Source organism: Manis pentadactyla, chromosome 5 (genome assembly GCF_030020395.1).
Source record: "Manis pentadactyla isolate mManPen7 chromosome 5, mManPen7.hap1, whole genome shotgun sequence".
Classification (NCBI taxonomy): domain Eukaryota; kingdom Metazoa; phylum Chordata; class Mammalia; order Pholidota; family Manidae; genus Manis; species Manis pentadactyla.
This window is the reverse complement of record NC_080023.1, coordinates 19945120-19970174: the sequence shown is the minus strand read 5'-3', so window position 1 is coordinate 19970174 and position 25055 is coordinate 19945120. Positions and strand designations below refer to the sequence as shown.

Below are 25055 nucleotides of genomic sequence, written 5' to 3'. Positions count from 1 at the left end.
GCTCCAGGGGATGTAGGTTGAAGTTCTTATCACATATGGTCTGGTCCTCGTCCATTTGCATAATCAGTCTATCAAGGCAAAGATGTCACTGAGCAATTACATCTCATTTAATCAGCTGTCTCCCCCAGGTCCCTACTTTACAGATGAGGAAAGGAAAGCTCAGGGAATGTGAGTAATGTAACCAAGATCATCCAACTGGTGACACAAGCAAAATTCAGACTTACAAAAGCTGGACTTATTTTAACTATATTATATCTTATAAAAAGATCAGGAAATTAATCTGATGTTGCCCTATCTGTTAAAAATATTAGGTGCTCAATAAATACTCATTGGGTGAGAGAATGGATGAATATTTTTGGAACACCTCTTTTGAAATTGTTCCCAGAGCCTGCATTTCTTAAATACCTTTGATGAAGGCATATCTTGATGATAGATTTTGTTTTTGGAAACAAAACATTATTCCAAATTAAGACTAGTGAAAAAGTTGAGAGAACCTGTTGGCTCAAAAGTTTAGTGTGTCCATACAGTAATGAGATGGATCTAGGCATATTTGCACATTTTGCATGTGATTAATAAAACAGTTTTGAAGGCTTTTCCCTAAGGAGAAGTTGCAAAAATATTTGCATTTTGGGAACAAAAGCTCAACTTTTCAGAACTTTGAAAGCTAATGCTTATTTTTTAAAATTAGCTAAATTCTCATTATTTTTGTAGTTTTATCTTTTCTTGTAGTGTTACACGGCTCTCAAATGGTCTTCATGATTCAACAAATATTTGTCTTAATATCTATTATGTGTTCAGTCCTGTGCTTTGAACACAGATATCAAATAGAGCTCCTGATAACCAGGAGCTCACAGTCGAGGAAGACAGAAAATTAACTGAAATGCAAGTTAACAAATACCATGGTTCATAAATGGCAGGATAGCCTGGAAACATATAATAGAAACTGTGGTGAGTTGGTACATGTTAAAATAACTGACTCGTAGGGCAGGGTGGGGAGGTAAGGGCCTGATTTGTAGTATTTGCTGATTTCCACGATATAAACAGTGTCACTATGGCCAATGTCAAGCTACTAGCACGATGCCACTAAAAAATAAGTTGGAAAGAAATGTGCACTGGTTTACCATTACATCCTATTTCCACGATTCAGGATACAACAGATATAAATAATCTCCAAAGCATGGAGAGACAATAGTAAAATATAGTAAAATAATTAGGAAGTGATGAGTTTGAGTATTTATTACTTTAGTGTTTGATATAGCTAACTTAATTATAAACTTACATAAGTTATTGTTAAAGAGCAGCTGTATTTAAAAACCAGCTCACAAAATTACTGAACATTCACTAATCAGCTCTTGCAAAAGAGTTTGAACTAGTGCCAAGTCGGCTCTAATACACCACTGGCAAGAGCAACCCGAGGAATTACTGTAGGCTCCCCTAAGGTGAAGATTGTAAGAAAAATGAAGGCAGGAATTCTACCTCTTCATTTCTGTAACTCTGCATCTAGTGCTAGGTTGTTGAATTGTCAAAGTAATTCATTAATTCAATATTTTAAAAAAACTTTTTTTTTTTTTTTTTTTTTTAGCGGCAACTATATTCTGGCACTTGGGGTTACGACAGCAAAAACTACTATAAGGGAGTTTACATTCATGGGTGGGTGTGTGTGTGTATAGACAAATATCTGTCATTTCAGGTGTTGGGTGGTAAGTTTGGAGCTAAAATTTCTGTAGTGCACAGAAGAAAAGGAGTGGCGCACCGCTGTTTCATACGGGGTTGTCAAGCAATTGTGTGTGTTGAGACGTACGAAGGTAAGGATGAAAGGGTCCGGAATCTGAGAAACACACTCTAAGAAACAAGCACAAACTCCCCCGCACATCTCACCATTCAATAAGATCGGAATGCAGAGCAACTTAGGAAACATTTTCTTCAGAGAAGCACTCACAGATACTTTTTACTCTCCTTGGCCCCGCTCCACAAGTGCAAGGTTCAAGTCCGTCTCAGGATTAATTTGACCAATCAGCTGCAGCGAGGCGGGGCTAATTTTCAGTAAACTGAAGGGGCCGACGGCGCAGACACTCCTGCGCATGCTCAAAAACTCAGTGTCTTAACGCACCATGTAGAGTTAAATGCGCATGTGCGAGAGCCGGGCGGAGGTTTTTGTCCCAAAGCCTTGCCGTACCGTCGCGTGTCCGTTGTGTGTCTACCGTTCTCTCGCCGCAGTTGCCACTGCTGACATGAACCGCGAGAACTTTGCGGCAGGCGAGCGGCTGGTGTCGCCGGCTTACGTGCGGCAGGGCTGTGAGGCCCGCCGCTCGCATGAGCACCTCATACGGCTGCTTCTGGAGAAGGTACCGAACTGTCGGGTCCCTCTCCAGCCGCCGCGCCTGCAGGCTCCAGCTCGCGCCCTGTTGTGTTGGGTCCTGCCTCACGCGCTCCTGTTTGCTGGTTGAGATTTGTCCCGAGTCTATCGCAGCTTGGCTTGTACTATTCTGACTTGCTGCGTTCAGCTTCTCAGCCTCAATCAAAGCCAGCAAAACCCAGAGAGTGTCATTAGAGCATGTGTAGGGGTCGGGATTTTGAATCCTATTTTTCCTAACTTCAGGAGGCGAAAGTGAAGGAAAGCCTCAGTTGATTTACGTTTTTGTTTGCAGAAAGGGCAAAGTTTTCGTCTTCCACCTTCTACTACTCCCAAGGACTCGGAACAAACTATGTTTATAAACCACTATATCTGACTTGCACCAAGTGCTGCCGCTGAACTTCACAGGTGTCATTCCTGCCAGCATCCCGAATTTAAATTTCACTAAAGCTTCACAACTCCTACTTCTAACACTCTAGTTTGAAGACTCCTCGTTGAAGATAGGGTGTATTGGTTTCCAGTTACTTTAACTTACTCTAACTTTAAATCTGAGTTAAATCTCATCCTATGTGGTTATCATCACTTCTCACAATTTGTAGATAATTGTAATACAGTGTAACACAAACGTTTTGCCTATTCCAGGTTTCTTCATAGTGCTGAATCTATGAATTTTAGAAAGCAAGGAGCATGGGAAAATACACATTAAAAACTTATAAAATTTATTGCAGTAGGATTCTAGGAAATGATGACTTTCTTAAATATAATTAAAAGCTTTTAAATTTTTTTAAAGGGCAAGTGTCCTGAGGATGGCTGGGATGAAAGTACGCTTGAACTCTTTCTACATGAACTTGCAATTATGGATAGCAACAATTTCCTGGGCAATTGTGGTGTGGGAGAAAGGGAAGGGAGAGTGGCATCTGCTTTAGTTGCTCGGCGTCATTACAGGTATTTTTTTAAGTAGAAGATATTCTTTTTCCTTTTTTTTTTGTTAAAAGCAATAGTGGTAGTATTCATCATATATTAAATTATAAAACAGCTATTTATAACCTACTTCTTCCCTGTTCAAATGGGCATGTAAACTAGATGCAACAGGGAGATGGAAACAACTGATCTGAGCAAGAGCTCTTCAAGACAATTGGGTAAAAGTTCTAGTAAGTGGTGGTTGGTTTCCTGTCAGGCTCTGGGTGGCTAACAGTACTGGCTGTATGTCCTGCTAAGAACATTTAACCTGATAAACCTATTTGGTTGTAAGAACTTAAAATATTTAAAGGTTGTTTATAGTTTTCCATGTTTCTTTTCTAACATTGCAAGTTATCTTAGAAAATGATATTTGGTAGAACTTCAAAATGTTCATCTGCATCTAAACTGAATCCTGTTTATAAGTACTTTGCTCTGTTGCAATAGATGTAGGAAAGGTATGTTAAATTTAATTTTAGATTATTAAATTACTTTTTTTACATTATTTTAGAAAGCTTTTCATCAGTCCTGATAGCATTTAATTGATAGAGGTTCCAAATAGGATCACTTTTCAGTTCTCAAACATTTCTTTGAAATATAGGTAAACTCTTAAAAAATCCTCTTTCATTATTTTAAATCATGATGAAATTTTCCTAGTGATAGAATTTTATTTCCATCAAAACCATTGCAGTGAAAACTAATGATAATGAATGTATAACTTGGATGAAAAATTAATGATTAAAAATGGGCTGATAACATGGTTGATGATATATTTTTTTAAATGCTTTGTACATGAGATCTCAGTTGTAGTGTAATGCTAGTGTTCTGTAATAATCTCGTGAGCAGAATTTCCGATCTAACTATAAAGTACAAACAGATTTTTTATTTTGATGAGTATTCAGAAGTGTCTTTCCTGTATAACATCATCAAATTTAAAGTGAGTGGATTTACACACTAATTTTCAAGAGTGTGTAGTTCTTTTAAAATTAAGGCAGTATTTGAAACGTCATCTCAGCCCCATAACCTAGCCTATTGCTCTGGTTAGGGAAATGGCAACAAAGGAGAGAATTTAATGCTGCATATGTTCTGGTTTTCTATTGCTCCATAACAATCCATCTCAAAACTTAGTGGCTTAGAACAGTCGTTTATTATCAGTCGTAGTTCTGTAGGTTAACTGGGCTCAGCAGGGTGATTATGGCTAATGGTCTCTTATGGAGTTGCAGTCAGATACCGGCTGAGTGTTTAGTCATCTGAAGGTCCAACTGAGCAGTTATCCAAGTTGACTCACTTGGATGGCTGGGAAGTCAAGTGTCCTCTCCATGTGGCTTGGGCTTCTCCCAGTATGGCAGCTGGATTGTAAAAGGGAGCCCCCAAGAGCAAGCCCTTCAGGAGGCCAGGTGGAAGCTTAAAGACTTATGACGCAGCTCAGAAGTTCCAGACCATCATTCTACTAGATTGTTGCTGGCCAAGCAAGTCACAAAGACCAGCCCAGATTCATATGGAGAGTAATTAGGCTCCACCTCTTGATGTGGCAGTGATATATGGTCATATATGATAGGGAGAAAAGGAATTGGTAGCCATCGTTGGAGACTACCTACCACAGTGTAATTGGTTAATTTATTGCAATTTAAGTTAGGATAGTTTCACATTATTAGTAGTTTATGAAATATACCTATAATAGTCAAGTATTGCCTCTCGTTTTTCTTTGGTTGTTATATTTGTATATACAGTGGATTACTTAGAACACTGAATATTTTTGTCCAGTTATTGGCCCATTTTTTACTTAGGTTCATTCATGGAATTGGACGATCTGGTGATATTTCTGCTGTGCAACCAAAAGCTGCAGGTTCTAGTCTTTTGAACAAAATTACCAATTCTTTGGTCCTGGACATCATAAAGTTGGCTGGTATGTACTGTGTTAATCATAATAATTTTGGCTGACCAGCCACACACACCTTTGCCTAATTTCTTTTATTAATGCCTCTTTCCAAAAAGGATATAAATGGCTTTTGAGAAGATGTGTGTGTGTGTGTGTGTGTGTGTGTGTGTATACACCTTTATAATAACATAGAAAATCAGAGCCATATGTCTGGAGGATAAGTTTGATAGTGAGCTTCCTGAGAGCAAGTACAGAAGTACGAAGTCCACAACTCTTCTTATTTGATAGAAGAAATATATCATTTCAAGAAGGGTGATATATATCATTTCATTTCAGTGTAATAGCTAATTTGTTTTACTTCTTATTTGTAGGTGTCCATACAGTGACGAACTGCTTTGTAGTTCCAATGGCAACTGGTATGAGTCTAACCCTGTGTTTCTTAACATTACGACACAAAAGACCAAAGGCAAAATATATTATATGGCCACGAATAGACCAGAAGTCCTGCTTTAAATCCATGATCACTGCAGGTAAAAGAAGAGAGTGGTATATATAATGTTTTCAATATCACAGTTAGAAAATCCAAACTTTTATGTAGAAATAAGTAAAAAAGAAACTAAATCTGTTTCTATACTTTCTTTTTATTGTGATAAAATATACATAACAAAATTTGCCATCTAAACCATTTTTAAATATACAATTACATGATGTTAAGTACATTCACGTAATTGTGCAGCTGTCACCACCATTCACCTTCAGAACTTTCTCATTCTCTTCAACTGGAACTCTACCCACTAAACAATAACTCTCCTCTCCAAACTACTCTCAGCCCCTAGTGGTCACCATTCTACTTTCTGTCTCTAAAATTTAGGTACTCAACTCAAGGTCCTTCATATAAGTGGAATTAAAGGATATTTGTTCTTTTGTGACCAGTTTATTTCACTTAGCATAATGTCTTTAGGGTACATCCGTATTATAGCATGTGTCAGAATCTCTTTCCTTTTTTAAGATTGACTAATATCCCATTGTATATGTATATATCTGACACTGTATTTATTCGTTTATTCATTCATTCATTCATGGACACTTAGTTGCTTCCACCTTTTGGCTATTAGGAATAATGCACCTATGAACATGGGTTTGCAAATACCTGGTTAAGTCTCTGCTTTGAATTCTTATGGGTATATACCAGAAGTGGAATTTCTGGATTTTATGTCCCTATTCTTTCAGATTTGGGTGTGGTTACCTGCCTCACAAGGTTCTTTTGAGAATTGAGTAGGAAGACATGAAATGCCCAACAAAACTCCCTGAAGCATAAAAGGCACTTCAGAAATGTTTGTTGTGTATACATGAGTAGAGTACATATGAATTATTACCATGAATCACAGTGCAAGGATATAGGCATCATTAAGTGTATGAGACAAAAACTTTAAATGGTATTTTAGTATTTGTTTGCATAAGTGAAGTTAAATTTGAGAATTTAATGTTATTTTTGAATGTCTTCAGTCTTCCATATAAAATAAACAGTACTGGGCTGTAGTTAAACTGCATAAGTAATCCAAGAGAAACCCATGGAAAGGGATTCATAATAAGGACATTTAGCAGAAACCGATAGACTTTTAAAAAATAGGCTTATTTATTGTAAGTGACATCAAGTTGTCAAGTCTGTTAATTTACATCCTATTAACCAAAGAACTGATAAGCAAATTTATGAAAAGATGAGCATATTGAAAAATGAGAGACTTTTTTCCAGAAGTTGTTAGGATTTGGACTACAATTTACAGTTTTGTTTGTTTTAATAGCTGTGAAGTGCAGATAAAAAAACCTGGGCATTTCTGAACCAACATATTTGAATTGATTTTATAGTGGCCAAGGTTTATATTTCTGTAGATAGCATGCAGACAACTTGATGTGGATTCTAAAACACAGAACTACTTTGTCTTAATTTTGCTTTAACTTGTTGTGTGACCTTGGGGGAAGTCATTTAATCTTCCTGAACTTTGACTCCCTTATCTTTGAAATGAGCAAGTTGAGCTAAATGGTTTCTAAATCCCTTACTGCTCTTAAATCCATGACTCTAGCATGCTGCTAGATTTGGTATTTGGGAAGACTGAAGATGTGACTACGTAATAACTTCATGTGCAGTATTTCCTAAGTTTATTTTCTATCCACTTTCTAAGACTTAAATAAACCCTTAGATTTTTTTTACCTTAAGTACTTACTAGTATCACAAAGTTCTTAGTATATAAATTATATATAATTTATGTAAGAGCTTTGTACATTATTTAGTGTATATGCTACTCACACAACTTTTTAAGTTTAGAGATACCTAAATATTAATCATACAAGATTACATAGTTATTATTTTGGTGGACTTTTGATCATATGCCAGTTAAATGTACTAATTAACTTGAAAATTGGAAAATAATTTTTATGTTTAATTATAGAAGGCCCATGTGAGCCATGAGATGGTCAATGATCCTTAGGCCACTAAAATTCACTATATTTTTCTTTAGAAGTAGAACATTGAGTTGATGATTGTGATTTGTTTTAATAGTGACTGTGTTACCACTTTTATAGGTATCTATTTAACATTGTTTTCTTTACTTCCCAGAATTGGGCTTTCTTGTTACATCCAAGTGTTTAATAGATTTTTGGTCCTAATTGTGATCTGGTTGTCCTTTGCATTATTTTGACCTCCCTTTGACTCATTGCAATATTGAGCCAGGTCTTTATTACTAGAAAAGGGTTCATTGACTGAAATAAATATTTAGAGTTCTTGTGTAGAATACACTGCTTCCTAAAGTTCCAGGAGCTTCCCTGATTTTAGTTTACACTAACATTTTGATTTCTGGTTGGCTTGGTTAGGTTTTGAGCCTGTGGTGATAGAGAACGTTTTAGAAGGTGATGAGCTGCGCACAGACCTGAAAGCGGTGGAGGCTAAAGTCCAGGAACTTGGGCCTGATTATGTTCTGTGTGTTCATTCTACTACATCCTGTTTTGCTCCAAGGGTGCCTGACAGGTAAATGATTGACGATCGCCTGAATTAATATTAATTTAGGTGATCATCAGTCTTTTAAATAAAATGCAGATATAGTAACAGCAGTAGAAAGATGACTGGGCTGTTGGAGAAACAGCATAATGGCTTGGGAAAATAAAAATTTGATGCAGAAGAAGAAACAACAGCTAGAGCTGAGTAGAGATCTCTTTAACACCTTAGTAGATGCAGACATCTCTTGTTTTCTTGCCCTGTTCCCTGTTACTGATCTTTCAGCATCATTTTCATTATTAATACAAGTATCTAAGCTAAATGTTAGGTTTCCTAGTTTTCATTGTTATCTCCCCTTCTTTGATCTTACAGTTAGTTTTCATATGTAGAAACTGTCAGTATTAAAGGATTTTAAGTAGAAAATTTTAGAATTATTTACCACCCTTTGAATTTTTTTTAGTTGCAAGATTAATCCAGATGTACACTTAGGTATACACAATGGTTGACTGTGCATTTTAAGAAAAATGCAACTGTTTAAGAAAATAAAAACAAAAAGAAAAAAAGCAAATGCATACTTTTCTAAAGGATGACCACAAATTTTTATTATTAAAATGTAATAGTCTTAGGTATACTAGTACAAATTTCTATTTTGATAGCAACTCTATTTTGTTTTAATATTTTGAACATAAGTGCTTATAATTTGTAAAAGCTGCATTGACTTTGAGCTATTTTTGTACCATCAAGTTATACTTTGATTTAATTCACAGAAATCACATAATTTGGCAGTAACAAATGTGTGTTAGCTTTTATTATAAGTAGATTTTAAGAGACAATGTAAAACCATGCTCTTGAAAATTTACCTGGTTTTATTATGAATTTGTGAATTCTAAGATTATATGGCATATACTTTAGTTTATTCTTTAGTTACCAGATTTTAAATTTGTAATTTTCAATCTTTTTTGCAATATTTAACATCTCTATTACTGTAATCATAATATTAAACATCTCTATTCTTTCTTTGATAGTTTTGCTATCTAGAAAAATTTTAATGTGATAGAAATGAACCACATTTCCAAAAATAGCATATGGATATCTGTATTAGATTATTCATCCTTGAGGATAGTTTTGTTTTTGCTTCATTTTGACTACCTTTTTTTTTTTTTGATGTGTAACAGTATGTCTGGTATTATCTACTTTGGAAAAAAGTCAAAGTTGTTTTATCAGTCAACAAAATTCTCACATGCCACTTTTTAATGGTGTTAGACAGTGAATGTTTCTGATAATGAACTTTAGGAAAATGGTGATGTACAGTTATTAGTAACATTTGCATTTCTGATTTTATTAAATTTAGAAATACAGTTTGATTTCTTTACATTAAGCTTAACTCCTTTATAATTTGATAGGCATACATACATGTATGTGGTCTTTAGTAGTTAATTAATTGGACAGAGAATATTGTGGGACAAACTCAAAGGAAATGTTAAAAGAGAAGGGGATCATTTCTTCTAATTGATGAACACCTTAAATTGGCTTCTAAATTAGGATACAATTTGATTCATGGAATATGTATTTTTTTGCCTCCTCTTGTCTTTCACTGAATACCTTTGATATACACTCTAAAATATTGGCAGATTTGACCAAGTCACAATATTTAAAACTACTTATAAATGGTTTTTTTTCTTTTTTAAATTAGTGTTTTATGTTATTATGGTGCCTTACCCTCAAGGAAGTTTTTTATTAAAGAATGCTTTCATTAGAACACAGACATGTGAAAGAGCCTTTTATAAAAATACTTGTATGTATCCCAGGAGGTCTATTTTGTTAAAAACAACATCTGATTGGTTTCAGTTGTAAAGATTTTCTGTGTCAGTTTGTGAAGTTTATGAAAATAAATGACAAAATGAGTTTTAATTCATAAAACTTCAAGGAAGTAAATTGAAAACTTCTGACAAATGAACAAAATAATATTCCTATTTAAGAATATACTAACATCTACTATAAAAAGAAAATGTGCATAAATAGATAATAAAATTATATAATATATAGTAAAACTAATAGACATTATAAAATATACATAGATATTAAAACTATATAATTATATATTCTCACATCCTTGTGAAAGAACTTTTATTGTGTAAAATTCCTTTCCTTCCAAATTCTTTATACTGTGGAAAGAGCATGTTTTAGAAATAATTTTATTAGGCCAGAGGATTTAGTTTTAGTTTTCAAGTGTAAAGACATTTCTTTTAGAGATGATCTCAGTCACAAATACTATTTGGTTTTGCAAAGGAATATCTAATATTATAGTCTAATTGAAATTTTTTACCTTACTTTGCAAAAACTTAGACTCACAAATTGTCTTGATAAGAGGAATATCAAATGAAAAAGTAAGAGTGAATTTAAAACCAGCAGTTATTTTAAAGATTCTTAAGTATTCAAGTTGCTGGAAAATGTTATTTTGGTACCAAAACATTTTAATGTTCTGTATTTTTTAATATGTTAAAATCTATTTGAAAATGTATTTTTTACTTTATGAGATGTTTAATGTGAGATTTAAGATTTCAAGATATGCTAATTAGTTTGCAGATATTAGCTTCAGTGTGATAAGAAACCAAAAGCATTTTAAAATGAGCATACCACCTTATAAGGCGTCATTATAAATAATTTGCTTCTTGCTTTTCATGAGGAATTTTAAAGTGATTTAAAAGCTATCATATATAGATCTTTGTGAACACGTGTTTTCTCATTTACTGTTAACATTAATTTAAAAGCGTTTTTAGGTTATCCTAAAGCTCCTGTTGTGTATTTCCAAGCTGCCAAATTATATGCTAAAATACTGCTACAGAAATTTTAGTTTTGTCATTTTTTTTTTTAATATATGTTAAGGATAACTATTAAAGTTTTCACATTGTGATTTATAAACAAAAGGTGGATATGTCTTGATATTGAATATTTACGCTTATAGATTAGAAGAACTGGCTGTGATTTGTGCTAATTATGATATCCCACATATAGTCAACAATGCTTATGGAGTGCAGTCTTCAAAGTGTATGCATCTCATTCAGCAGGTAAGAGAGCTTAAAAAGATGTGTCAACAAAAAAATGGATTTTAATGTATTGCAGGATTATTACTTGGTTTTCTTACCACCTAATATAGTAAAAACAGTTATTTAGCACCCTCTACTTCATGGAGCATTAGAAATTTGCATCTGAGTCACTCAGTAAAAGTCCTTCTTTGGTGGTATCGTGGTATTTGGACAAATAGCTTTGGTCAGGACCAATATGGTAATACTAAAGTAGCTTATTTTTTTAACTTTTGGGGAATATTTCATTACTAGTATTCTCATTTTTCTAATATACTGGATTATAATACTTTTAAAACTCTATTGGTAACTTGTTCTATATTTACTATATAAGGAATCAATTTACCTTATTATCCTAGACTGGAAATGACTTCATTTATAAGTATTTCAGCATGTAACATGGAGTTGGCAGGTTTTTTAAAAGTTTAATTTAACTAAATTTTTATAAGCATCAACTAGATCTCTGTCACCTATTTTACATTGTTGTTTTGAAAATATGCCTGGGCTTCCCATCCCATTCAGAGTAAGTCACAGTCATGGCCTTCAGGGCCTTGTGTATTCAAGCCCCTGCAGCTTCTCAGATTCCATTTGCCGTTGCTCTCCCCCAGCACGTTCGTCTTCGGGACTGCTTTTCCAGAGAGTTGCGTGGCTTCTTAGCTCTCTTTATTCAATGAGACTTTCCCAGACACCTTTTTAAAATAACAACTTCCTTTTCCTTGTCAGAATTTTCTATCCCCTTTTCCTACTTTACTATATTCATTGACTTTGAGGTACACATTTTCCTGTATTATAACATTAATATAGGGTGTCTTATAATCAGTGATGTCTTGTAACATTGTTTTTTCTTACCTAGTCACATGTAGAATAATGGTGCTTCTTAAAACTGATGGCTTCTTGATCTTTTTCTCCATAGCACTTACCACCATTTGATATTTGTTGTCTAGGTAATGGCAGTAATTAGAATTAAGGTTCTTTTATATTCTTTTAGGGAAAGGCCTTTGTTTTGTTCACTGTTATGTCCTCAGTAATTAAGATAGTACCTAACTATTGAGGAACATGACTGACAGTAACATTACTGAAAAAATTGAATTAGTAAGTGAATTTTCATTATATTTATTTATAGTTATTATTATTTACTTATAATGGTTAATTATTCAAACTATATTAGGATATGAATAGATATCCATATACGATATGAGTTAATTTGTGTGCTTAATGATGTTAATCAGTTTTGATACAAATGTGATTTGTGTTGTGTGGTCAGGAATTGTTCACAGATTATCTGTGGCATTTTCCAGTGTGGTGATGAAATCTCTTTAGCCCAGGAAATCCTATCTAGTAAAATTTTTTGAGGGTACTAGTATCATCTCTGATTTGAAAGTGGTTTATATGACAGTATTAGCTGATTTGCTTTATTTCCTTACTCAAAGGTTGTACCAATTAGAATGTGATTATCTGCAAGTAAGGGAAACCCAACTCAAATTGGCTTAACCAATAAGGAAATAGATTAGCTTACATAACAGTGGAAGTCAGAGGCGAGTGGGGGGAAGTCAGAGGTGAGTGGGTCGTGGGCCTGATATGTCTTAGTTCTTAAAACCTTTGGAGGAAGACTCATTTCCTTGGCATCCTTTTCCATTATTCTACAACTTTTAAAGGCTTCATCACACCTCTAGGCTACACTGTATCTGAAGTCAATGGTGGTACAGAAAGGTTGTACAATTCTCTGTGCTGGAAATCTTGAAAAACATTTTCAGTAACTAATTTTTATTCCTCTTCCCCCTTTGCCCCTTTCTCCTCCTTTTTAATTTTTAGCAGCCTCAGTTCCTTTAAAAGTCAACTGCATCAGCATTACTAAGTGTAGAAAAGTGAGGCAGGAGTAGATGACTCATAACCCTAGTACACTAACAAATACCCTTAATTTATGTATCTACTTTTTTTCTCTTTTTTTATGTGTATACTGCCTTTTACATAGTTATAATCAATATGTACATTTAGTAGCTTTTAAAACTTAGTGAAAATAATATATTTAATTTTTAAACTGAAATATAAATGTAAATTATATTTCTGTATTCTTCACATGCCTATAAAGTCTTCATAGTGATCATTTTAATGGCTCCTTAATATTTATTCAGGTTATGTACTTAACCTAGAAGTGCTCAGTGTTTTGGTGCGCACAATGTATTTTTAAATACTAGAAAAGTTGGTGGCGTAATTGAAGAGATTAAGACTGAAAGAAAATGAGCTCTGGGCTATGATAGGAAAGGTCCCCTTGGAGTTGGGTGTCATGAATACCCTGCTTTGCCATTACTTCTCTTCATTTACCAGATAGTTTTACTAAAATGTAAGCAGAAAATAATACCATAAGATAGGCATGGATTGTTTAAATGTAGCTATTGTATTGTTGCAGACCCTATTGCCTTCTAGAATTGACATTTCTTTATTAAAAAAACATAAATATTCCAATTTTCTCAAATTGGCCCTCACAAAAAGAGGTGGTAGAACTATTGCTTTAAAGCAAATAAAGGCTTGGGTCTTATTGAATGCTAGTTGCTGTTTCATGACATTCTAGAACATTACAGTTAGCTTTAATTCATCTCAGTAGTTCTTATTAGTGATGCATACCATGTACTAAGTACCTACCATGTGTCAGGCATCCTGCTAGAGTTCTAAAGTTTATTAACTTAATCCTAACAATTTAAGGTATATTTCTTGTTTCCATTCCACAAATGAAGAAACAAACTCAAAAGGATTAAGTGACTTGCCCAGGGTCCCTCAGCTACAAAGTGGTTCATCTAGTTCCGTGGACTATTAGTACATCTCCAGAACCCCCTATTTTCCTTTAAAAAACAAAATACTAAAACTGCAAATACTTTCTTGCAAAAATAGTAATGGATAATCAAGCAATCAATGAAGAAACAGCTGTAACTAAAATGTTTCAGAACTCTTTTTTTACAGGTGATGCCCCAGAATGACTTAATGCTGAGTATTTAAAACATTTTGGTATGCTCATGTAGTCCTCAGGAAGTTAGCTTTAAGGGACCTATACTGCTGTTTATTTACCAAACTAACTAATTTAGGAGATTCATGGAATATAGCTATTAGGCAGATTAATGGAGAGGGATAGTAGAGTCACAAAAATAGGTAGGGTTAATTATTTTAGAGTGGTAATGGATTGTGAAGCTCCCAAAGTGTGGGAAGCAGCAACCTTGCTTATTAAGAATTTGAGACAAGTAGGTTGTTATGTTACTTATTCACAGGCCTACTTGTCAATTCATTTGATAAATATTTACAGGGTTCCCACTAATGTGCCAGGCATCAGGATAGCCAATGGGGATACAGTAGTGAATACAAGAAAATCCTTATCCTCATGGAGCAGAAGCAGACAGTAAACAATAACTGTGACAGGTCTTAATAAATACGATGGTATTTGGGGTGGGGAGGGATCTCAGAGTAGATGGAGTGGTCCCGGAAGTCTTCTCCAGGAAGTAACATTTGAGCAGAGCCCTGAATGATGTGAAGGAGTGAGCCCTGCAGCTCTCTAAAGAGAGTCCAGACAGAGATGGTAACAGCAAGTGCCAGGCCTGTGAGTCAGGTGTGTGCGTGGCATGTGTGAGTTGTAGCAAGGAGGCCGGTTTGGCTGGACCAGGGCAAATGAGGGCAGTGGTGGTGGTAATGAGATTCGAGGTGTCTTACGGATTTGAGATTTTATTCTTGGTATGATTGTCAGCCATTGGAGGGTTTTGAGCAAGATGGTGACATGTGATTTACATTTTTAAACCATCATCCTGGCTGCATTGTGGAGAATAGACTGTAGGGAAATAAGAGAGAAGGCTGTTGGAGCGGCCCATGTGAGATATGTTGATAGTTTAGACCAGAGTGGTAGCTGTTAAGATGTTAAGCTATGATTGGAGTCAGATGTGTTTTGAGAGTGTATTTTACACAGTATACTGATGAGTCAGATGTGAGGTATGAGGACATGAGAATTCAGGATTCCAAGGCTTTTGGCCTCAGTAGCTGGAAGAATGGAAATGTTGTAGGAATAACATTTTATTTTTTAAACACGGGCTTTCCATCCAGATTACCTAGGATTTAGTCCCTGCTGTGCATTGATTGCCTGAGTGACTTACAATAGATGTTTTAATTGACTGTATTTGAATCTCAGCTATGCTATATTAACTACATTTCTGACCTTGGGCAGGTCACCTTAATTTCACTGTGCCTTAATTTTCTCGCCTGTAAAAGAGCTGCTATAGTGGCGTCTACCTCGTCTGCAAGGGCTAAGTGAGTTAAGAATGTGAAGTGCTTAGAACAGCGCCTCATGCATAAGAAGTTCCCAGTAAATTCTGGCAGTAAATATTATATGGACAATTATCTGTGTATTCACTACTGCTCTCCCCAGAGCCTTGGACAATGTTTGGCAGGTGATAGGTGCCCAAATATCTGTTCTGTGACTAAATGAGTGAATGAATAAACTGACAAATGGCAGCCCTTTACTTCATAGAGCATGCTCCTATGTCTCCTATTTAAGCCCTTCCAGTCTTCTAGTATTTGGGTTTTTTTTTTCTTCTTCTTCTTCTCTCCCCATTGATAGCTTCTGATTTTACTGTGGGGAATGAGGTCTGTACACCATTCCTGAGTTTGGGTCCGGCCTGTTTTCTTGCCACAGCGTGTGTTGCCCTTTGAATGCTTTCTGTACTTTAGTGCTGAAGGAGTTCTAGCAAATTCTAGTACACAGATTTGTTCGCTTAGTACTCTTCCCAATTTAGGTTTCTGTTACTCTGAGGAAACCTTGGATAGTACTTACATGTTGATAAAAAGACAACTCTTAACTGTTCCCCTTTATTTTTATGAGTTACTCCTTTGCATGTTTTTCAGTTATATATTCTAGTAGTCTGTATGCTTCTCTCTGTGTTCCTGGGATATGGTGAGATTTTTTCTGATTGTAGTTTATGAGGAAATTAGAAACAGTAACAGGAAGGTTAAGATTTAGGCAATCATGTGCTAGCCCCCAGAGTAGTCTGCTCCCCTTTCCTACTTTGCTGCTTCTGCCTATTGCCTGGGTCTGGTCTCTTAGATTAGGCCGGCTATCTGCTCCTTCCCCTCTCTGTGAGATATGGATGTGGAGGGAAAGTGTGAAGCTGAAGGTCAAGTGTGCTTATAATGTTAATAGGAATGTAGATTGTGAATACAGATTGAAAATCTGTGGCTACAGATAAGGAAAAAAGCTATCTTAGTTGAAATTTAGATAGTATCTATTTTTAAGAGGAGAAAATTGAAGTACATTAGACAGAAGGTCATAGACTGTTGGATGAGGACTAGTCTTTCATTTTTACATTTGTAGTGAGTAAGTATTCAATTCTCCACCAGAATATTAGATTTTCACTTGAAGTTCATTTGCAGTGGAATGAGATCATCAGATTATAATGTTAGGAAACATGAGTTACGTAGAAACATTGCCAGGAGTATAGAAAACAAATTTCATTAGTTGATGATAAAAATCAAATTTTTCTTTTCTCTTTTGCTATCTTAGTGGTGGTTGGAGCAGAGTTTGTTGCTTAAAGCAGTCATATAGGTAGTACATTTTCCAAGCATCAAACACAGGATTCTGTATATATGGGCATATCTCATTTTATTGCACTTCATTTTGTGCCTTGCCATTATTTTGTTTCTTATAAATGGAAGGTTTGTGGCAACAAGTGTATTTGTGCCATTTTTCCACAGCCTTTGCTCACATGTCTCTGTGTCACACTTTGGTAATTCTCACAATATTTCAAACTTTTTCATTATTATATATTTTTTGGTGATCTGTGATCAGTGGTCTGGGATTGTTTGGGACACCATGAACTGTGTTGCTATAAGATGGCAAACTTAGTTGATAAACATTGTGTGTGTTCTGACTGTTCCACTGACCAGTCATTCCCCTGTCTCTCTCACTCTCTGTGTGCCTCCCTATTTCCTGAGACAGAATAATACTGAAATTAGGCCAGTTAATAAACCTGTGGTGGCCTCTAAGTGTTCAAGTGAAAGGAAGAGTCACATGTTTCTCACTTTAAATAAAAAGCTAGAAATGATTAAGCTTAGTGAGGAAAGCATGTCAAAGCTGAGATAGGCCAAAAGCTAGGCCTCTGGTGTCAAACAGTTAATTAAGATGTGAATGCAAAGGGAAAGTCCTTGAAGGAAATTAAAAGTGCTATTCCAGTAAGCACATGAATGATAAGAAAGCAAAAAAGTTTTATTGATGATATGGAGAAAATTTTTATGGTCTGGATAGAAGATCAAACCAGCAACAACATTCCTTTAAGCCAAAGCTTAATCCAGAGCAAGGCCCTGACTCTCTTCAATTCTATGAAGGCTGAGAGAGGTGAAGAGGCTGCAGAAGAAATGTTTGAAGCTAGCAGAGGTTTAAGGAGAGAAGTGTCTCCATAACATAAAAGTGCAGGTGAAGCAGCCATGATGATGAAGAAGCTGCAGCAGGTTATCTGGGAGATGCAGCTATGATCATTTATGAAGGAGGATACACCAAACAGCAGATTTTCAAAGTAGATGAAACAGCCTTCTGTTGGAAGAAGATGCCATCTAGGACTTCCACAGCTGGAGAGAAGTCAGCACTTGGCTTCAAAGCTTCAAAGTACAGGCTAACTCTCCTGTTAGGGGCTAATGTACCTGGTGACTCTTAAGGTGAAGCCATTCTGAAACTCAACCATTTACCATTCCTAAAATCCTAGCGCCCTTCAGAATTACCTTAAATCTACTCTGCTTGTGCTCTGTAAATGGAGCAACAAATCATAGATGACAGCTCATCTGTGTATGATACAATTTACTCAGTATATTAAGCCTATTATTGAGACCTGCTTAGAGAAAGATTCTTTCAAAATGTAACTGCTCATTGACAGTGTACCTGGTTACCTTTCAAGCCTGCTAACATCTGTTCTGCAGCCCATGAATCAAAGAGTAATACCAACTTTCAAGTTCACTATTTCAGAAATACATTTTGTAAGGCTATAGCTGCCGTACATGGTGATTCCTCTAGTGGACCTGGGTAATTGAAAACCTTCTGGAAAGGATTCACCATTCTAGATGCATTAAGAACATTTGTAATTCATGGGAAGAGGTCACAATATCAACACTCACAGGAGTTTGGAAGAAGTTGATTCCAGCCCTCATGAATGACTGTGAGGGGTGAAAGACTTCATGGAGGAAGTAACTGCAGATGTGGTGGAAAGAGCAAGAGAACTAGAATTAGAAGTGGTGCCCAAAGACGTGACTGAATGACCGCATCTCATGATAAAACTTGAATGGATGAGGAGCTGCTTCTTACGGATGAGCAAAGAAACTGGTTTCTTGAGATGGAATCTACTCCTGGTGAAGATGGTGTGAAGATTATTCAAATGACAATGAAGGATTTAGAATATTCCATAAACTTAGTTGATAAAGCAGTGGCAGGATTTGAGAAGAATTTTGAAAGAGGTTCTACTGTGGGTAAAATGCTAATGAAATAGCATTGCATGCTACAGAGAAATCGTTTAGGAAAGGAAGAGCCAGTCAATGTGGCAAGCTTAACTTCACTGTTGTCTCATTTTAAGAAATTGCCACAGCCACCCCAACCTTCAGCAACAACCCTGATCAGTTCACAGTCATCTACATCAAGGCAAGACCCTCCATCAACAAAAAGATTACAACTTGCTGGAAGCTCAAGATGATAGCATATTTTAGCAATAAAGTGGTTTAAAATTAAGGTATGTATTTTTTTTTATATAATTCTATTGCACATTTAGTAAACTACAATGTAGTGTAAACAACTTTTCATTTATACTGGGAAACCAAAAAATTCATTTGATTTGCTTTATTTTTGTTGCAGTAGACTAGAACAAATCCTGCAATATCTCTGAGGGTTGCTTGTATAACTAATTGATTGACCTTGTGGGCAGCTACAGTCCATTGGATTATGGTAGCTACTCTTGAATTCACAGAGGATGTTTAAAATTACTTAATACACTTGAACCTTGAACAACATGGGGATTAGGATCCCTGCCCCCAACCCCCAGAGTTGAAAAATCTGTGTATAACTTTTCACTTCCCCAAAACTGGTATGTTATATATATTACATACTGTATTAATATATATTACATACTATGTATATGTATGTAGTAATATATGTATCATATGCTGTATTATACATGTTCAAATGTGTGTTGTTTAAGGGTCAGCTGTAGTTGCAGGACCCACTGTTGACATTTATTTTCAAACAGAAGATCACAGATTAAAGGCATGGAAGGAATCCACTCTCTCTTGCCCAGTTTTAAGGTGGAAACCTCTGAATACTCACACCTGAACTGACACTGAAACCCTGCTGTCTTCACAGGGTTGTTTGAGGATTAAATGATTTATGTGTAAAAGCAGGTTTTAAACTATGAAGTGGTCTTCCACATATAAGGAGCAGCATTTAAAAACTCAGTTGAATACTTAAAAATATTTTACTGGCACTGTTACAAAGTAAATGAATATTTTGATCTGTTTTTGATTTATATGCATTGTTTTAATTGTATTTATTTGTTAATAGCAGTTGTTTCTTCTAGAAACTAATATGTATGTGATTTCATTCTAGGGGGCACGGGTTGGAAGAATAGATGCTTTCGTTCAGAGCTTGGACAAAAATTTTATGGTTCCAGTAGGTGGTGCTATAATTGCTGGCTTTAATGACTCCTTCATTCAAGAAATCAGCAAGATGTATCCAGGTAAATAAACCAGCTGCTCCTCAGAAAAAATAACTAACAAAAATCCATTTGTGCATAGGCTCCTATAATAAATCTTAATTTCCAAAGCTTTTTCCCCACCTCCTGAATGTGACTTGTTTATCCTTATTTCAGGAAGAGCTTCAGCTTCCCCTTCTTTAGATGTTCTTATTACTTTATTATCACTTGGATCAAATGGCTATAAGAAGCTATTAAAAGAAAGAAAGGTAAGCTTTCTCTTTAGGTATAAAATAATGCTCTTGACTAAAACACTACTCCAAATTACTGGTGATTTTGCCTATTTATTGGTTTATCAGTTTGGGAATATAGATATCTAGTATGGTCTTAGGGATTCACTTAGATTTGGAACCATCCTAGCTGGTTTTCAATGAATCACTGTCGTTCAGTCTATCCAGATGTTCTGAGGACTCTTGGACAGGTGATTTTGGTTTTGTTTTTTTTGAGAAACTCCTGCATCAGGGATTCTTCTCAGTTGAGGAAAATTCAATTCATTTATCACTTAAAGATAGAGGCCCTTAAAAGACAAATGGACAAGTATTTTCTTTTTAGTTTTTGGAACTCTGAAGACTTATGTAAGTGTGAGGTGTCAATTGCAGGAGAAAGAACCAGGTCAGAAGTTGGTCAGCTTCTCGTTTTTTTTTTTTTTGTAGATAATTATTTTTTATTGAAGGGTAGTTGACACACAGTATTACATTACATTAGTTTCAGGTGTACAACATAGTGATTCAACATTTATATACATGACAATTCTAGGTACCAGCTATCACCATACCAAGCTGTTACAATATCTTGACTATATTCCTTATGCTATACATTACATCCCAGTTACTTATTTATTTTACCATTGGAAGTCTGTCTTTTTTTTTTTTTTTTTTTGAGGGCATCTCTCATATTTATTGATCAAATGGTTGTTAACAACAATAAAATTCTGTATAGGGGAGTCAATGCTCAATGCACAATCATTAATCCACCCCAAGCCTAATTTTCATCAGTCTCCAATCTTCTGAGGCATAACAAACAAGTTCTTACATGGAGAACAAATTCTTACATAGTGAATAAGTTCTTACATGGTGAACAGTACAAGGGCAGTCATCACAGAAACCTTCGGTTCTGCTCATGCATTATGAACTATAAACAGTCATTTCAAATATGAATACTCATTTGATTTTTATACTTGATTTATATGTGGATACCACATTTCTCTCTTTATTATTATTATTTTTAATAAAATGCTGAAGTGGTAGATAGATACAAGGTAAAGGTAGAAAACATAGTTTAGTGTTGTAAGGGAGCAAATGTAGATGATCAGGTGTGTGCCTGTAGACTATGTGTTAATCCAAGCTAGACAAGGGCAATAAACATCCATGTATGCAGAAGATTTCTCTCAGAACAGGGGGGGTGAGGTTCTAAGCCTCACCTCTGTTGATCCCCAATTTCTCACCTGATGACCCCCCTGCGACTGTGCCTGTCTTAGGTTGTTCCTCCCTTGAGGAATCTTACCCGTCTCTGGCTAACCAGTCATCTTCCGGGGCCATACAGGGAAATGTAAAGTTGGTAAGTGAGAGAGAAGCCTTATTGTTTGAAATGGTTAGCTTTTTATTTCTTTGCATATTTATGCCCTGTAGCTTCTATGCCCAGCATTTGTCTTGAGGTATCTTTACCACTTGGAAGAATTATGATACTCAGTAAATTTGATATGAGGCACGAATTCTATTTAAGGGTTGTAATTAGGAAGGAAGAAGAAAAGCTATAGAAGTAGCAGGCGGAAGAAAACATGGGAAGATTGATTATTTCTTTGACATATCTTCTTGTAGAGTAACTTCAGCATGTATAGGTTTTAAGCTACTACTTAAATTGCGCGCACACATTAACATAATAGGAGTATAGTTATGTAACCAAAGCATACCTGTAATTACCAGCCATCTCCAGTGAAACCAGGAAAACCAGTTAGGCACCTTAGGCATTTGTGAAAACTTATCTATGATATGGTGGATATTGTCCAACTGAACTTGAACAGTCTGAGAGAATTCAGACAAATTAAAACAACCCATTCCTGGGGAATGTTCACATCCCTTATGTTCTTTTAACAGTAAATAGTCTGTAGTTGTAAGATTTTGGAGTGCTACAATTTGCACTTCTCCTAATTCTTGGTTGAGTTCCAACAGTATAGATCCAGTCAAATTTGTTGTTTTACTGGATGCACAGGCCTGCTTAGATATCTCCTTCATTCCCATGGCAAGTCCAGGAGCTGGTGGGATGAGTGCATCTACAGCTGTAGCAGTGCGTGGATCTTTGTTGGGGTTTTTTGATGATCATCTTCTGGCATGAGTCTTCCAGAGAGTGCTGATGTTGGAAGTTCTTTTTCATATCGTATCTTAGTTCATTTTCGGGGTAGCCCAATTAGGCTTTGATCCTCTGTATAAACACAAACAGACCCTTTGCCTACACTTTTATATGCCCTTTATACCCTTGTGTAGAACTCATTGGAGGTTACCACACAGGAACTGCCCTTTTTGTTTGTTTGTTTGTTTTTGTTTTTGTTTTTTTGTTTTGTTTTGTTTTTGGTATCACTAATCTACACTTACATGACAAATATTATGTTTACTAGGCTCTCCCCTATACCAGGTCTCCCCTATAAACCCCTTTACAGTCACTGTCCATCAGCATAGCAAAATGTTGTAGAATCACTACTTGCCTTCTCTGTGTTGTACAGCCCTCCCTTTTCTCCCACCCCCCCATGCATGCTAATCTTAATACCCCCCTACTTCTCCCCCGCCTTATCTCTCCCTACCCACCCATCCTCCCCAGTCCCTTTCCCTTTGGTGCCTGTTAGTCCATTCTTGAGTTCTGTGATTCTGCTGCTGTTTTGATCCTTCAGTTTTTCCTTTGTTCTTATATTCCACAGATAAGTGAAATCATTTGGTATTTCTCTTTCTCTGCTTGGCTTGTTTCACTGAGCATAATACCCTCCAGCTCAATCCATGTTGCTGCAAATGGTAGGATTTGCCCTTTTCTTATGGCTGAGTAGTATTCCATTGTGTATATGTACCACATCTTCTTTATCCATTCATCTATCGATGGACATTTAGGTTGCTTCCAATTCTTGGCTATTGTAAATAGTGCTGTGATAAACATAGGAGTGCACTGATCTTTCTCATACTTGATTGCTGCATTCTTAGGGTAAATTCCTAGGAGTGGAATTCCTGGGTCAAATGGTAAGTCTGTTTTGACCATTTTGATGTACCTCCATACTGCTTTCCACAATGGTTGTACTAACTTACATTCCCACCAGCAGTGTAGGAGGGTTCCCCTTTCTCCACAGCCTCGCCAACATTTGTTGTTTGTCTTTTGGATGGCAGCCATCCTTACTGGTGTGAGGTGATACCTCATTGTAGTTTTAATTTGCATTTCTCTGATAATTAGCGATGGGGAGCATCTTTTCATGTGTCTGTTGGCCATCTGTATTTCTTTTTTGGAGAACTGTCTGTTCAGTTCCTCTGCCCATTTTTTAATTGGGTATTTTGTTTTTTGTTTGTTGAGGCGTGTGAGCTCTTTATATATTCTGGACGTCAAGCCTTTATCGGATGTGTCATTTTCAAATATATTCTCCCATACTGTAGGGTTCCTTTTTGTTCTATTGATGGTGTCTTTTGCTGTACAGAAGCTTTTCAGCTTAATATATTCCCACTTGTTCATTTTTGCTGTTGTTTTCCTTGCCTGGGGAGATCTGTTCAAGAAGAGGTCACTCATGTTTATGTCTAAGAGGTTTTTGCCTATGTTTTCTTCCAAGAGTTTAATGGTTTCATGGCTTACATTCAGGTCTTTGATCCATTTTGAGTTTACTTTTGTATATGGGGTTAGACAATGGTCCAGTTTCATTCTCCTACATGTAGCTGTCCAGTTTTGCCAGCACCATCTGTTGAAAAGACTGTCATTTCGCCATTGTATGTCCATGACTCCTTTATCAAATATTATTGACCATATATGTCTGGGTTAATGTCTGGATTCTCTATTCTGTTCCATTGGTCTGTGGCTCTGCTCTTGTGCCAGTACCAAATTGTATTGATTACCATGGCTTTATAGTAGAGCTTGAAGTTGGGGAGTGAGATCCCCCCTACTTTATTCTTCTTTCTCAGGATTGCTTTGGCTATTCGGGGTCTTTGGTGTTTCCATATGAATTTTTGAATTATTTGTTCCAGTTCATTGAAGAATGTTGCTGGTAGTTTCATAGGGATTGCATCAAATCTGTATATTGCTTTGGGCAGGATGGCCATTTTGATGATATTAATTCTTCCTAGCCACGAGCATGGGATGAGTTTCCACCTGTTAGTGTCCCCTTTAATTTCTCTTAAGAGTGACTTGTAGTTTTCAGAGTATAAGTCTTTCACTTCTTTGGTTAGGTTTATTCCTAGGTATTTTATTTTTTTTGATGCAATTGTGAATGGAGTTGTTTTCCTGATTTCTCTTTCTGTTGGTTCATTGTTAGTATATAGGAAAGCCACAGATTTCTGTGTGTTGATTTTGTATCCTGCAACTTTGCTGTATTCCGATATCCATTCTAGTAGTTTTGGGGTGGAGTCCTTAGGGTTTTTTATGTACAGTATCATGTCATCTGCAAATAGTGACAGTTTAACTTCTTCTTTACCAGTCAGGATTCCTTGTATTTCTTTGTTTTGTCTGATTGCCGTGGCTAGGACCTCCAGTACTATGTTAAATAACAGTGGAGAGAGTGGGCATCCCTGTCTAGTTCCCGATCAGAGGAAAGGCTTTCAGCTTCTCGCTGTTCAATATAATGTTGGCTGTGGGTTTATCATAGATGGCCTTTATTATATCGAGGTACTTGCCCTCTGTTCCCATTTTGCTGAGAGTTTTTATCATGAATGGATGTTGAACTTTGTCAAATGCTTTTTCAGCATCTATGGAGATGATCATGTGGTTTTTGTTTTTCTTTTTGTTGATGTGGTGGATGATGTTGATGGACTTTCGAATGTTGTACCATCCTTGCATCCCTGGGATGAATCCCACTTGGTCATGGTGTATG

At 36.0% G+C, this 25055-nt stretch overlaps 1 protein-coding gene across 1 annotated transcript in view; it reads left to right on the top strand.

The window, feature by feature from the left end:
- Nucleotides 1-2133: 2133 nt before the first annotated feature.
- SEPSECS (Sep (O-phosphoserine) tRNA:Sec (selenocysteine) tRNA synthase) overlaps nt 2134-25055 on the top strand; it is a 42085-nt gene continuing 19163 nt past the window's right edge. Inside the window, exons 1-8 of the mRNA XM_036920990.2 lie at nt 2134-2345; nt 3144-3298; nt 5098-5216; nt 5561-5719; nt 8058-8211; nt 11144-11246; nt 19867-19996; nt 20129-20220. Of these exons, the coding sequence (XP_036776885.2) occupies nt 2232-2345; nt 3144-3298; nt 5098-5216; nt 5561-5719; nt 8058-8211; nt 11144-11246; nt 19867-19996; nt 20129-20220 (1026 nt within the window). The 5' untranslated portion in view covers nt 2134-2231. The remainder of the gene's footprint in view (nt 2346-3143; nt 3299-5097; nt 5217-5560; nt 5720-8057; nt 8212-11143; nt 11247-19866; nt 19997-20128; nt 20221-25055) is intronic.